This window comes from Mercurialis annua, linkage group LG2 (assembly GCF_937616625.2).
Source record: "Mercurialis annua linkage group LG2, ddMerAnnu1.2, whole genome shotgun sequence".
Lineage (NCBI taxonomy): Eukaryota > Viridiplantae > Streptophyta > Magnoliopsida > Malpighiales > Euphorbiaceae > Mercurialis > Mercurialis annua.
The window spans coordinates 8,401,377-8,416,185 of NC_065571.1; the positions used below are offsets into that span (position 1 = coordinate 8,401,377).

The 14,809-nt window shown below is 27.3% G+C and overlaps 1 protein-coding gene and 1 non-coding gene across 2 annotated transcripts; both read right to left on the bottom strand.

Moving 5' to 3' along the window:
• Nucleotides 1–270: 270 nt before the first annotated feature.
• LOC126670198 (uncharacterized) lies at nt 271–5,471 on the bottom strand. The gene is made up of 4 exons (XM_050363868.2): nt 4,935–5,471; nt 1,845–2,294; nt 999–1,293; nt 271–840 (listed from the first exon to the last, which is right to left on the bottom strand). The coding sequence occupies exons 1-4, from the start codon at nt 5,361–5,363 to the stop codon at nt 707–709; spliced, it is 1,308 nt and encodes a 435-aa protein (XP_050219825.1). The 5' UTR covers nt 5,364–5,471; the 3' UTR covers nt 271–706.
• Nucleotides 5,472–14,190: 8,719 nt separating this feature from the next.
• Nucleotides 14,191–14,263, bottom strand: TRNAF-GAA (transfer RNA phenylalanine (anticodon GAA)). Its single transcript has one exon. It is a non-coding gene; the product is annotated as a tRNA-Phe (tRNA).
• Nucleotides 14,264–14,809: the final 546 nt, after the last annotated feature.

Sequence of the window (14,809 nt, forward strand, 5' to 3'; positions counted from 1 at the left end):
AAGAAGAATAATTTTTTACATTATTAATAATATTAGTGTTTAATTAGAATATAGATTAAAAATGAAAGATTATTTTCAAAAAAATTCATGTGAAAAGAGATCAATTTAATACTTTGATATACAATTGAAAAAGAATCTAAAGGTGGGGGGTTTCTGAGAGAATTTTTTTACGTCAGGGTGTAATTGAAAAAAAGTTAAAAAGTGGGAGATTTTTGAGTAATTAAGCCTTAGTATTATTATCACCTATTAGGCTATTAACCAGCAAAAGAATTATACATCAAACTCAAATATTGCACATCATGAAGAACAAACATGAATCAATTACAAACAAATCTATAAAATACAATTGCTCTCCCCTCCCCTCTCTCTATCAGACCATATCTCCTATATGGTCCATTTTCCATTTTTTCTTTTTCATGAGGTAAGATGGCTTGCACAATCCCCGGCAAACCCTCAGCATTACAAACAATCAATATACATTGTTATATACAAACAATATATATATCATACATACATATTAAAAACATATAAATAAAGACGGAGATAAATATAACGCGAGGTAGCATTCGAACTCCTGATCTCCGAATGTATCGCGAGTGCCATGTCCACTAGACTACACTCTAATGAATGTCTAGTGACTAGCAGTAGCAGCAGATTGGTGAAATTAATCTTTTCCTCAAAATTTACCACTTAAATTTTTATTTTCTCAAAAGAAAATAGTCTTCCCAAGCAACCATAGAACAAGAGCCAACTCAACACCAAAAAGTGAGTGTAATGTAGTCCTATCCAGTGTGAATCCATACACTGTAATCCCAGCTTTATTGTTCTCAAAATATGTCACTGCACATTTCAATTTCAATTTCAATTCATTCATATAAAATCAAACAACTCTTATAACAGTTTCACTTTAAATTCTCGGGATTTTTTTTATTATTACTCGTCTATTTAAAACAAATTTAGCGTTATTAAAAAAGTATGTACGAACATGTGTGACGTACCTAGAGCTTGCCTCCTCTGAAATGAAATAGTATTAGATGCAAATGAAGGAATCAATTTAGAGTTATCCAATTCATCTTCTTCGTCGCCCGCATCATCACCTTCATCGTCGTCATCGTTAGTCGTAACAATAGTATGAGCCCTCGGGGTCTCACCTTCCGTTGAGTCAAATGTGTCTAGTGTTGCACAAATATGCCACTTAGCAGCCAGGCTAGTAACAGCTTGAGCCTTGTGTGTTATTTTTGTAGCACTCCGTAATATTATCAGCAGCCCTGTTACGAGTGTTATAGAGCATAGCTGCAATTGAACAAATTAAAATATTTAATTTGGCATCTCAATACGATACCTTCCAAAATCTATATATTGGAAACAAAAATGTTTAAAGAGAAACATGGAAATAAAATAGTTAAACAGAAATTAAATTATGAATTTAATATGTTTTATAATTAAAACAAAAACTTTAAATCTTGATAATATCATACATAAACTATCAATTTTTTGCAATTCAGAAGACTAAGCTATTTCTTGATGAAAAAAATACTCACGTTTTCAGCAGCCACTCAATTACTTTTTATCAAAAAATTGTTGAGTGTTCTGAAATTGATAGTTTGTATTTGAAATTATTAAATTTTAAAATTCATGCTATAATTGCAAAATACGCTAAATTACAGCAATACTGCAATTCTTTTTTAGGAAAACTGGTAATAACATAAAATTTCATTAGTGAAACTGTACTATTAAAAAAGTAGTCAAACTATAAAAAATATTTATGACGAAAACAATCTGTCACAAAATTGTAAAGTATAGGATTCAAAAAGTTTCTATGCAAGCTATCGGAAAATGCATACCGCGAGTTCTCCAGTTTTGAAAATATCAACGACAGCACCGGGCTTTGTAGTACTAAGCAGCGAAGAAAACTGACTTCCAGTGATCAAGACCACTGCCCATGAGACAAAGACCCGATATCGATGGCTAATGATCCTTAAATGGCGTTTGATCCTCAGATGTTCGGACAAGACAGACTGGACATCGGAGTCGCCTTGGAAAACTTGAGCAAAGTCGTGGAGACGGAGGATTTGAAGGTGGCAGATGAGGTGGAAAAGGACACAAACTAGGAAGATTATAGTTGTACGGTAAAGCCATGAACATAGTTCCATGATGCAAGCTACCGTGTCGCTTAAGATAACATTGCCTAGGAAGGGAATTTGAGAGGCGCCTGATGCATACCACCATATTTTGTATGCAGATTCCGCTACGAAGCATGGTAGGACGAAGGTCGATACGAGCTTCAGTGATCTCTGCAACAATTCAATACAATTAGTTCTAAAACATCAATGCTTATATTAGAGCAATTATAAAGAAGTTGCCTTCTCTTTTTCAATTAAGTACCAAACTGAATAATACGACAAAAATTTAGTACCAACTCGGACTTTTAACCGTGTAATTTTAAATCTACATCTGAACAGTTGCATCTCATGTTGTTTATATACTTTATGTTCTTTTTCTTTTTTTCCTAATTTATGCAAAAAGCATAGACTTCACAGGAAGTATGTTGCCTCCATAATTACAAATTTACAATCTTCTAGTAGTGAAGATTGAAGAACATACTTTTAGTAAAGTGGTCACATATTTAATTACAGTACTCATCATTTTGTTTTGGAATGACTCACTCAAAATTGTTGAGGTGTAATTCAATCTTATACTTTTTACAAGTTATTATATATGAAATTTAGTCTTTGATAAAAAATATATTTATAAAATAATTATTATATACCATGTCACTTTATAATTCAAAATATTGTCACTCTTTGACTTTTAAAAGTCAACGATTTTTCTCCAACATTAGATCGATATTATTATTTTTTCCTTTTGTCAATTATGTTTGTTAATTGATTTTGTTAAAAAGTTTGATTATCAAAAATTGAAATAAAATTAAACCCTAAACTTATTTTTTTTTGTAAAATCATTAAAATCTCAAATAATTATAAAAATGCATTACGATTAATTATTAAACTATAAAATGTTTAAAAACTTTATATTTCTATAATAAGTTTAAAAATACATTTTTTTCAAAATAAAATAAAACATATTAAAAAAAATAATATATTTAATACATTTTGATTCATTAAAAGATTATATTTCAATATGTTCCTATTTGGTTTTAAAGATTGATTTTTTTTCTAATTAAAAATCAAATCCGACAACATTCATATTAAATTTTTGAATTTAAAATTGAACCAAAATAAAATATATAAATATAATTTTTGTTATTTGACTAATATTGAAAATTTTAATATAATTCAAGAGAAAAATTATATATTTAGAAATACATTATTATCTAATAAATAATTCTAATTTTAAAAATTATTTAAATTTTCATTCATATTATAGACTTTTATAAAAGAGTGTACAAATTAGATTAAACTTAATTTTTGAAATTCTCAAGCTCATTTTCTTATAAAATTCTATAAAATCAATGAAAATTCGGGATATTAAACTCCCTGGGTCACTCAAGTCTCAGAAAATTTCAAAAAGGTCACTAAAGTCAATTTTCTTACAAAGTGGTCACTGAACTATAACTTTTATTACAAAAATATTTCTATTGTTACGAAAAGAACACTAAACATTTTGTGAACTATCAAAAAATCATTGGGTTATTTCTTTTATTACAAAAAGGTCACTGAACTATGTTCCTTTTTGTAATTATTGCTTGCCACGTAAGCAAAAATTTTAGGTTTTTACGTCGTTTTATATGGGTGAACTCTTTTGTAATAAAAGGTATAGTTCAGTGACCATTTTATAAGAAAATTGACTTTAGTGACCTTTTTGAATTTTCCTGAGACTTGAGTGACCCAGGGAGTTTAATATCCGAAAATTCGTTAATTTTATAGACTTTTATAAGAAAATGAGTTTACGAATTTAATTAAACTTAATTTTTAGAAAATTCATAAAAAAAAACTTAATTTTTTGAAATTGGGTCAGTATAAAGTAACATTTCATGAAAAAAAAATATAGTTAACTAGCAAAAGAATAAGTAATAAATTTCATCAAACGTTGAGAAAAAAACAATTGATCTATTATAAGTTATGGGAAGTGGGAACAGTATTATTCGACTAGTTTAGTAATTATACATAAAAATAAGGCCAAATGTTGTAAAAAGGCCAAACCTTTCACAAAAGTTTCACAAAAGTCCCGACCTTTTAATTTTGTCGATTTTGGCCAAAAACTGATTATTTGGTTTCACAAAAGTCCTGACCTTTCAATTTTGTCGATTTTGGCCAAAAATGGATTATTTGGTTTCACAAAATTCCTGACCTTTCAATATTTGGCATGCCACATAGGCGCCACATAGGCGTCACATAGGCAAATTGAAATCAAATTGAGAGTTGGCCACAATTGAAACCAAATAATTTGTTTTTAGCCAAAATCGACAAAATTGAAAGGTCAGGACTTTTGTGAAACTTTTATAAAAGGTTTGGCCTTTTTACAACATTTGGCCTAAAAATAAGTAAAATAAGTGTCCTATTCCTATATTCTAAAGGTTCAGAAGAACAATGTAGAACCTCTTTCTTCCCCTAAACTACAATTTTTTATGTTCCATTTTAGTACAAGTGTTGGGATTCTAGAGTTTCAACAACCATTTCCACATATTAAAGCAAAGTATAAATGCCCCTTAAAATTTCCATTTCTTTATTTATTTGTGATGGAGAACTAATACAATAATATTGCATATTTTAATATATTTCCATCAAATGTATGTTAGTCAGCTAAAAAAACACAACATAAACAGAAAAAAAGTCTAGATTTGCTCTTCCTAAAGTCAAATATAACCAGAAAAAACACCAAATTCGATACAATTTTTGAAAATTCAGAATCAAAACACAATCAGAATCAAGAACACAAGCAAAATAAAATCAAAAATGAATCAGAAAACTTACATTAAGTTGATGAGTGTATCCTTGTCTGACGGTCTCACTCTCATCACAAAGCTTATCAAAGAACAGAAACCTTCGCAAACCATAAACCCTAATAAACTTCGACAAACAAAAGAACGACAAGCTCGCAACGCCGCTCAACGACAATTGAACGACGGAATCATACGGTCGTTTATGGTTCCCGTCGCAGGTAGAACAGGCCAACACAAAATGAGAAATCAACGGAACAACGATCGTGAAAACAAAGAACACAAACCATGAAAGAACAAGAACCCAATTATTGGATTGATCGACGCACATCCACCGTAGATATGATCTGAAGCTTTGTAATTCATCGTACGCGTGTGAGACACTTCTCGTAAACTTGTTACTGCCTTTTCTTGGTAATAATAATGGCTCTGTAGTGATGATTATGTTGGGTTGTTCTTCCATGGTTTTTGAGGTTTGGTTTCTTTGAGGAGAGAATTGAGGAACTGTGTAATAATATTTATAGAATTTGGAGGTGCTGATGATTTTGAGTTTGGTTTTGTGTTTTTAGATTCACGCGTTGGTTTATGTCCGTGGGGAGTACTGTCTAATTGACGGGTGATAATTGGCAATTATTGATTGATTTGCTTGCTACCAAAATTACCAAATTTCACCTGACTGATAACAGCACACACACAGTTCTTTCATTTTAACAAAATTATTTGAAAATTCAGTTCAACGTATTATTTTTCTTTGAAATCGGTTTTTCTTTTGAAAAAAAGATCAATTCGGTCTATAAATTTATTACTCCGAAATATATTTATTACTTTCAACTATTTTGATCAATTAAGAATAATAATTAAAATAATATTCTTAAGTTTTATGTCAATTAAGAATAAAATTGGACATTCTGGAGTCTAAATTTGTTTATATTGTGTAGTTTTGTTCTTAATTAACTTACAAATAGAGAGTATTGATTTTAATTAATTAAAATGGATAGAACTGAGTTATTTGATCTAAAATTTTAAATTTAGGGACTGCATCTACCCTTTACTAAAAAAACCACCTTCCATTATATATACCAGCCTGTTGTGTATTGTTTTTTTGACTTGTTCAGTTGTGTATGGTATGTTGTTGTTATTAACTGACTTTTTTTATTTATATTAGGGCCTTTTTTGGTTCGTTTTATGGTAATTTTTGAAAAATAATTTTCCGAAAAGTGTAGTTTCTGAGAAGTTAATTTTCCAGAAAGTTTGATAAATATTACTTGTTTCAATTTTTACTTTCTAGGAAGTACAAAATTAATTTTAATATAATATACTATATTTTTAACTAAAAGACATAAATGTCCTTTGATAATTTTTATATTGTTAAACAAATAATTTTAATTTAAAAATCGAGCAATAAATAATTTAATTTTTGCTTATTATCTCTTATTTTACGATTCAAGTACTATTTAGGAGAGTTTTTAAATATTAAAAATTAAAAATTATATTTTTTTATCTGAATTTTACATAATATAAAATATTTAATAAAAATATTTACTTATTATAAATAACAATTATAAAATAATATAAGTATATTTTTTGAAATAAATAAAAATATTTTTATATGAATTTTAAAAGAAAAAAAAAGAAAAGAATTAAGGTTAAATTAAGAAAAACCAACAAAAGTACTAGGGAAGTTCTACTTCTTTGGGTTTTGTTAGGGAAGTTACTTCCCTAATTAAAGGGAAGTCAAACATCCAATTTTCCGAGAAGTAAAATATAAAAGTTGAACCAAGTAAAAAAAGTTGCTACTTTCCGGAAAGTACAATTTTCCTATTCTATTTACCTCTCCAAGCAAGGCCTAAGCGTGTATCTATTATTATTTGATAATTTATGTAAATTAAAATATTTTTTCATTAAATTTATAAAAATTTAATATATGTATTTATTTATTCAATTTATCATCCTTAAAATTTAATTTGCATTCATTATTTAAATCAATTTAATGGTCATGATAATCAGATAAAAAATTTCCGAATATAATAAGCGGTCACAACAAAATTTTGACTTATTATTTCATTATCATTCAATTTTACTAAGACTTCTTTTTAAAGTGAAATCACATATTAGCATATCCATATAATTTTCTTATAATAATTATTGAATTGAAAAATGAACTAATTCATGAGTGGATGGACTAATTTACACTCCTATACATTAATCGAAATTGCAGAAAATATTTATCAATGAAATATAGCTGAAATAATATAAACGTTAGACAGTATTCTGCTTAGTCGTACGTTTAATTTTTTTCACAAACTTTAATTTGTTTAATATAATGTTTATTTATTAAACAAATTAAAGGAGAATTTGCACCCACAGCCTAATAGTTTAATGTCCAGCGCTTATACTATTTGAAATATAAGTCATTGATTACATTCAATAAGCTTTTTCTTTTACATAATTTACATTCAATAAGTTAAATTCATATATATGCATAATTATTGTAATTGGAAATTATTTAATTTTCATAATAAATCATTTACAGTTCAATTAAGACCAAATATTCGCAAGTTTTGTTTGTTATAATTAAATCTTTCAAAATCGGCTAGTTTAGCCAATTTTGAGATATTTGAAATTTTTTCTAGCCATTCGTTAGCTAAATTGAAATATTTGTCATTTATTAATGGGATAGAATAACCGATTTTAATTGATTTGACTAGAAAAGATTTCAAATATCTCAAATCATTCAAATTCGGTTAGTTTAATCCATTCGCGAATGACAAATTTTTGGTTTGATTCACGAATGGCTAGAAAATATTTCAAATATTTTAAAATGGGTTAAACTAGTTGATTTTGAAAGGTTTGGTTACAAACTGACAAAACTCGTAAATATTTGGTATTGTATTGTGATTAACCCTTCAATTAAACAATATAAACTAACAATTATTGTTAGTAGGGGTATTGACAACACAAATCCTAACGTTTCACATTTTTAGCGATTTAACCTTATTAAAATTGTAAGGTCAGAAATCCTAATCTTTCCAATTTTGCATTTTGCAGTCTAATTTTAAATTCCGGTCATTTTGTCACCTTTTTAGTCTACATAATGCAAAAATATAAAAAAATGGGATTTTATGTGTAAGTTTTAAAATGTTGGGTATGCTAATAATAATATAGCTGCCACATATGCGAATAATTGCCGGAAAACGGTTTGGGATATAAAATACAAAAATTGGAAAGGTTAATATTTATTTCGTAACGTTTAAATATTAGGTTTAAATTGTTTAAAAAATAAAACGTTAAAATTTATTTTACTAATACCTCTTTAAATTATATCTTCCATGAGACACTACTATATTATTAAGATTAATTAGTCGTGCATTAGAAAGATTGATAGTGAACAATCAAATGATATATTAAATATATTTGGTTAAAGATAAATTATATTAGAATAAATATCATAAATTAATTCATATAAAATATTAAAAAAACTCCTTAAAATGAACAATTGATTTAGTAGAAAAAAATGAAACAAACAAAAGAAGTTTTAAAATAAAATTTCAATAGTGATGGTAAATATAAAAAATTCAAATGTTAAGGAATTTTTTTGATTTCATTTACGCCTTCAAAATTTCCATCTTTAGTATATGATTCATTTTAAATATACTTCAAAAATTTAGTTAGAATATTGACTTGTCAAAAATTTAAATTTAATTAGAATATTTACTTCATAAAAAAACACACATAAATTTCTACAACGAAGCAATTTATTAAAAATAAAATTGATAAAAAACTAACGAGGCTAAACATTACTGCTCGCGCCGAAAATTTGAAGAAATTGAAGGTTTTTCTCTACTGGCAACTCGGGCAGTTGTAAGATGCCAAACTTTAAGTATAAATTTTTTATGAATAAACAAATACTCTTTCTCTCTCAAATTGATAGGCAATTTAGAACAAATACGGGTATATTAAAAATTTATGATCTCTAAATAAAATGAGGTGGTTTTTGGCATTTTTGTCTGAGCCCCCGTCCCCCCCCCCCCCCCCCTCCAACACACACACCTCGTTCACTCTTTACATATACATATATACATAATTTTAGTTAGTTTTTTTTAAAATAAAAATTCTAAAGATGAAAGTTCTTTTTTTATTTGGTCTGGTTTTTTGATTTACATGTAAATGATTTTTGGTCCTATTAAATAATTTTGAAGCCTTAGTTTATTATTTTTATTTAATTAAACTCCTATAATTTCAGGAAAGTTGAACAAAATAAATAAATAATTTTGATGGTTGTTTTAATATTTGATTTTGATGGTTGTTTTGAATTTAGGTCTATTTTTCGGATTCCGATTGAAGATGATAATCAAAAAATATAAAATTTTAATGGATATATCAGTTTAACGGTCTAATTGAAGGGGATTAAAATTAAAACTTTTATGCCAACAGAATTATATATTCATCCTTGTGAGTCAATATGACATTTTTAGCGAGATTTTTGGCTCTATTCTTCTCAGTTCGATTAAGTTTTGCTTGGATTTTTTGTGGTTTGTAATTATTTATTATAGTAGAATTTAAAAGATCATATATTTAATTTTTGTTATATAACTTTCATGGTTGTACTTTAATTGTTTTGTGAATTCTATTTTTGATAAAAAGTAAGGGTATTGGCAAATAAATATTAACGTTTCAATTGTATATTGATTTAGTTTCAATGTTTTAACTATTACAAATAAATTTCACTCTTTCCTTTTCTTTTGCAATTTATAGTCCATTTTTGATTTTTGACGATTAGTAACAGTACACGTAGCCGTAGGCCGCCGGAGAGCTACCTGGCAGCCAGAATTTTCCTACCTCACATATTGAGTGTCACATCACTCTAAAAAAGATTTGATTTACTCCTTCAACTTTGTACATAATTTTAAAAATAAAAAAATTATCATTTTCTTTTCATTTTAATCCTCTCTACCACCACAAAATAGTAATACATATGAGGTGTGCAAAATAGAAAAAAAGAACTACTATGAGGAGTAATATGTTGTGTAACGATCTTAATCAATTGTTCATTTTAATACTTTTGAGTCTTTTTCTATACTTATTGATTAAATTACATTTCTAATTTTTATTACCGAGATCTAATATTTACTAATATATAAAAGGAATAAAGTTGAAAATATAGCTGGAGGCTCAGATAGTCAGATGGGTGATACAATACATACAATTAAAGCGTCATATACGGAAATGGCCAACATGACAATGCCACATGGGGTACACTAGTCTTTGATTTTTTCTTTGTTTGTTCTACTTACCATATCTCATAATCAAACTATATATTATACACTTATTTTGAATATAAAAACTATATATTATACACTTGTCATAAACCTATACATTATCATCCAGAAAAACTCCTAATTTAATTAGGTTTGGATGGTCAAATTGAGACGGTGTAAGATGGGCCTATTCTGGGCGTCTCTGATTGGTAGCCATAGGCATCAAAATATTTACTTACATTTTTTTTATTTTTATTATATTGCTTATTATGAGCCTGATTTTGATCGACAATCTGTCACACTTTCTTAAAGTTTTGTTCTCTTCCTGTTGAGAAAGTTTTCAGTTTTCATTTTGTATAGAAATTGGAAAAATATAATAGATAATTGAAGATATTAATGATGTAGCAGACAAATAATTAAACATTAATAAATTTATTAGATGTTGATTTTGAAAAGAATATTAGATGATGATGTCTAATAATTTACTAATTTTAAGAATAACTAATTTATTAAGTGTCTCATAATTTATTAATAATTTTAAAATTAAAAAAAATCACTATGTATTTTAATTAAAAAAAATGAACAAAGGATCGATGTCCTCCCTAAACTTGTAACACGGAGTTATCTAATCTAATTTATATTTTTTTTAGCAACTAACCTCAAAACTCCTTATTTTTTGGTCAAATAACTCCATAATTTATATTTTTATTTTAAAAGATAGATTTAGGATAATTATATCGCAACAATTAGAAAAAGTATCTAATTATTTTTTTGCATCCCTCACCTTTAATTTGTATTTTACGCGTTGTAAAAATACAATTATGGAGTTATTTGACCAAAAAATGAAGAGTTTTGGGGTTAGTTGATCAAATTAATCTCATTCGATTATGACGTGAAACCGTTTATTTTTTAAACTTCATCCGCATTTTTAATATGAATTCAAAAGATTAGATCTAATAAAACACTAGTAAGCACCGACAAAAACTCTAAAAACAAAGTAACTATAAAATTCGAAGTTTTCTAATTTATAAGTTGGAGATCTTAAATCCGATCAAAGGACTCAACCTTAATCGGGTTAAAGGTTCTTTCCAACCGATTTAAGAGGACAAAAGACCTCCAATTACATATTTTTGAAAAAAATCATAGTTAAAACTAGAAGGTAGTTTTCAAACCTAAAAAACTACCTCTTCTAAGAATTAGTTTCTTCAAAACTGTAACATGGGAGAGACGTTCAAATATGAAATCTTATTATATATATTAAAAAAGTGAAATGCTCCCTACGTTTCAAATTGATAGGCAGTTTAGAACAAATAAAAATATTAAAAAATTTAATAAATCTATGCAAAATGAGTAATTATATAAAAACATACCACACTTGTCTTTATTTAGTGTAGTGTTGATTTAATTTTTTAATAAATTTTACTCTCTTTTTAATATAATATATTATAATTAATAATAATATATATGCCATTTAAGCATTAAAGCAATAAATTACCGTTTATAATTTGGGATAAAAAAAATTCAAAATAGTGTCTATTAATTTAAAACAGAGTGAGTAAACATTGTTAAAAGTAGAGAAATAAAGAAAACCAAAAAAATGATGGAGGTGGTCTTTCTATCAAAAGATCAAAACCACCTACTCAAAATAATAATGATTTTAATTTGTATTTTTAGAGATTAGAGAGGACTTTGTATATAAATATTTTTTTCTATTGCAATTTATGTTATCACTTTAAATTCATCTAATCAAAACTCAACTCTTTCCACCAACATATATTAGTTTATCGGACAATTAATATATTTTAAATAATATGAACATTTCATACTCATAACAGTATTAATGTATAGAGGTTATATATATATACTTTCTTTATTCCGTTTAAAAAGTCTTATATTATATTTTGAGGTGTCGTATTTTAAAAGTCTCATTTATATTTGAAAAAAGAGGCAAATATTTCCCTATTATTTAGGGTATGGAGCAAGTATGCACACTTTGAATTTTGAATCTCAATTAAACGTCTAACGTTTTAAAACCAGACCATATAAGCCTCTATTTTTTACAATGTTAATGAAATGTTAAGTTTCGCCTAAATGGAACGTCCATGTCATATTCCGCGTGTCCAAAAGAGGGCAAGTATGCCCTTATGGTTTAATGCGGGAGTAAATATGCCTCTATGGTTTAAGGTGGGAGCAAATAGGCCCTTTATGAATTTTAATTTTGATTAAACCCTTGAAATTTCAAAATCAGCACATGCAAACACCTTTGTCTAGCATCGTTAAACGAAACGCTCTATACTATTGCTTCATGTCTACGTGAAATGTCTATAACATTTAATATCTCAGATAAAAAATTTCACGTGTCCAATCCATTTTTAAGTTTAAAAAATATTTTATTTTTAAATAAAAATTTAGAGATCTTTTCACACTTTTTCATGCGGAGACTTCCGACCAATGGTGTACATATATAGTTATTTTTCATAAACAACATGTCTGTTTGGACCTAGCTGGATTCAAACAGACATACATATGATGTGTTTGTTAGTTCGAAGCGACGAACATAGGTGGAACGATGTAAAATGATCTGACATGGGTAAAAAGACGTGGTAAATACGGTGGACAACCAACAAAAAAAAAATATAATATGAAAAGAGTTTGAAAAGATTCCTAAAATTTATTTAAAATATAAAATGTTTTTCAATTTAAAAATGAGTAGGATACGTGGAAAAGTTTATCTGAGATATTAAATGATATGCACATTTCATGTAGGCATGAAGTAACAACATAGAGCGTTTTGTTTGTAACGATATTAGACAACAGACTTAATCGAGATCAAAAAAAATCATAAAAGGTCTATTTGATCCCACCCTAAACCATAAGGGTATATTTGCTCCCGCTTTAAACCATAAGCGCATATTTGCGCACTTTTCGCCACGTGGAATATGACATGGACATTCCACGTAGGCGTAAACTGATGTTTCATTAACATTGTAAAACGGAGGGGCTTATATGTTCTGTTTTTAAACTATTCGGGGTTTAATTGAGATTCAAAATTCAAAAAAGGCATATTTACTTCACACCCTAAATGATAGTGGCATATTTGTCTCTTTTTCCTTTATATGTATTTTTTATATTGAACTTTTCTTTTTTACTCTTCATTTAGTCATCTCAAATAAACTCTATGAAAAATATCACTATTATTAATAGAGATAAACATAAAAAAAATCTGAAAAGATAAAAATAATAATTTTTTTTTAATTTGTGAGAATCAAATGAGACTTCTAAATTAAAACGGAGAAGTATATATATATATATATATATATATATATATATATATATATAAAGAAAATTATAACGAAATTAAATTTTAAAACAATTAAACATATTGAATATAATAAATGTCAAATGACTACAAAAAAGTCAAACTTTTCATGAAAGTTTCATAAAATTTAAAATTTTCAATTTTATTCAATTTGTCCCGAAACGCAGTATTTCGTTTCAATTATGTACAATTACGCAATTTTACTAATGTGGCGCTATGCCACATAAGCGCCACATAGGTGCCACATCAGCAAAATTGTGTAGGTGGACATTATTAAAATGAAACCTGCATTTCAGGACGATATTGATAAAATTAAAATTTTGGATTTTTATAAAACTTTCATGAAGGATTTGATGTATTTTATTGATTTAGCTTATAATAAATACAGCAAAGTTGATGTATTTTGACCATTGGTTGTTCCATCAAAGTGAACTATGAAAAATACAAAATTTGTATACTTTAAAAGTTGGACAAAATTACAACAATACGGTTCAGTCAAAATATTAAATTGACATCATGGTTGAAACTTGGAAGTGAGAAAATACAATTGCAAACTGCTCTTTTTACATTATTGTATGCATGAATTAGTAATGATGTTAATTTATTTAATAAAATAGACGAAGAAATTATTAGAGATTTATACTTAAATTATCATAACGAATATTAATTTGAGGCAAGTTATTCAAAAGAAATGATTAAAAAAGAAAAATAAATGCGGTGAACGTGGATCGAACACGTGACCTTCAGATCTTCAGTCTGACGCTCTCCCAACTGAGCTATCCCCGCAAATGAAAAGTCCTGCCTTGATTAAGGTATATAGATAGCATATAATTTCTGTAGGTCAATCAATATTTTCCAAGACATCATGAGCGGCAAACACATAATTTTATGAGGAAACTACTAAAGGGCCCTCATATATGTCGTAATTAATATTTTGATTTTTTTTTATTTAACGTTCATTCTCTTTCAATTTCGTTAACTATTGTGCTCTTTTATTGATTTAAGGTATCAAATCGCTAATGGTATTAAAAGAGATACCAAATCGCTGAAAGTGAAATATCAAATCGTTTAATAAAATTAAAAATGAGTGACCAAATCCTTAACACAATTAAAAGTGGGGTATTAAAATCGTTTAAAAACAAGTGCCGAAATTAACGGAGTGACCTAATAATTAATGGAATTAAAAGTGAAAAACAATTAAGTAGAATTTTGAAATAAGAGATATCAAACAGTTATTTATGATATGAATAGAGGATTTTAGAGTAATGTTCTCTAATTTTAAAGAAATTATTTTATCTGGTACGAATTCATATTTGTGATTAATCGTGCCCA

Bases quoted from the DNA above. Each gene is read 5' to 3' on its own strand.
- LOC126670198 (XM_050363868.2), bottom strand. From the start codon at position 5,363: ATGGAAGAACAACCCAACATAATCATCACTACAGAGCCATTATTATTA. The intron at 2,295-4,934 runs GTAAGTTTTCTG...GAATTGTTGCAG, and splicing joins GATACACTCATCAACTTAAT to AGATCACTGAAGCTCGTATC. The intron at 841-998 runs GTACGTCACACA...TGAAATGTGCAG, and splicing joins TCAGAGGAGGCAAGCTCTAG to TGACATATTTTGAGAACAAT.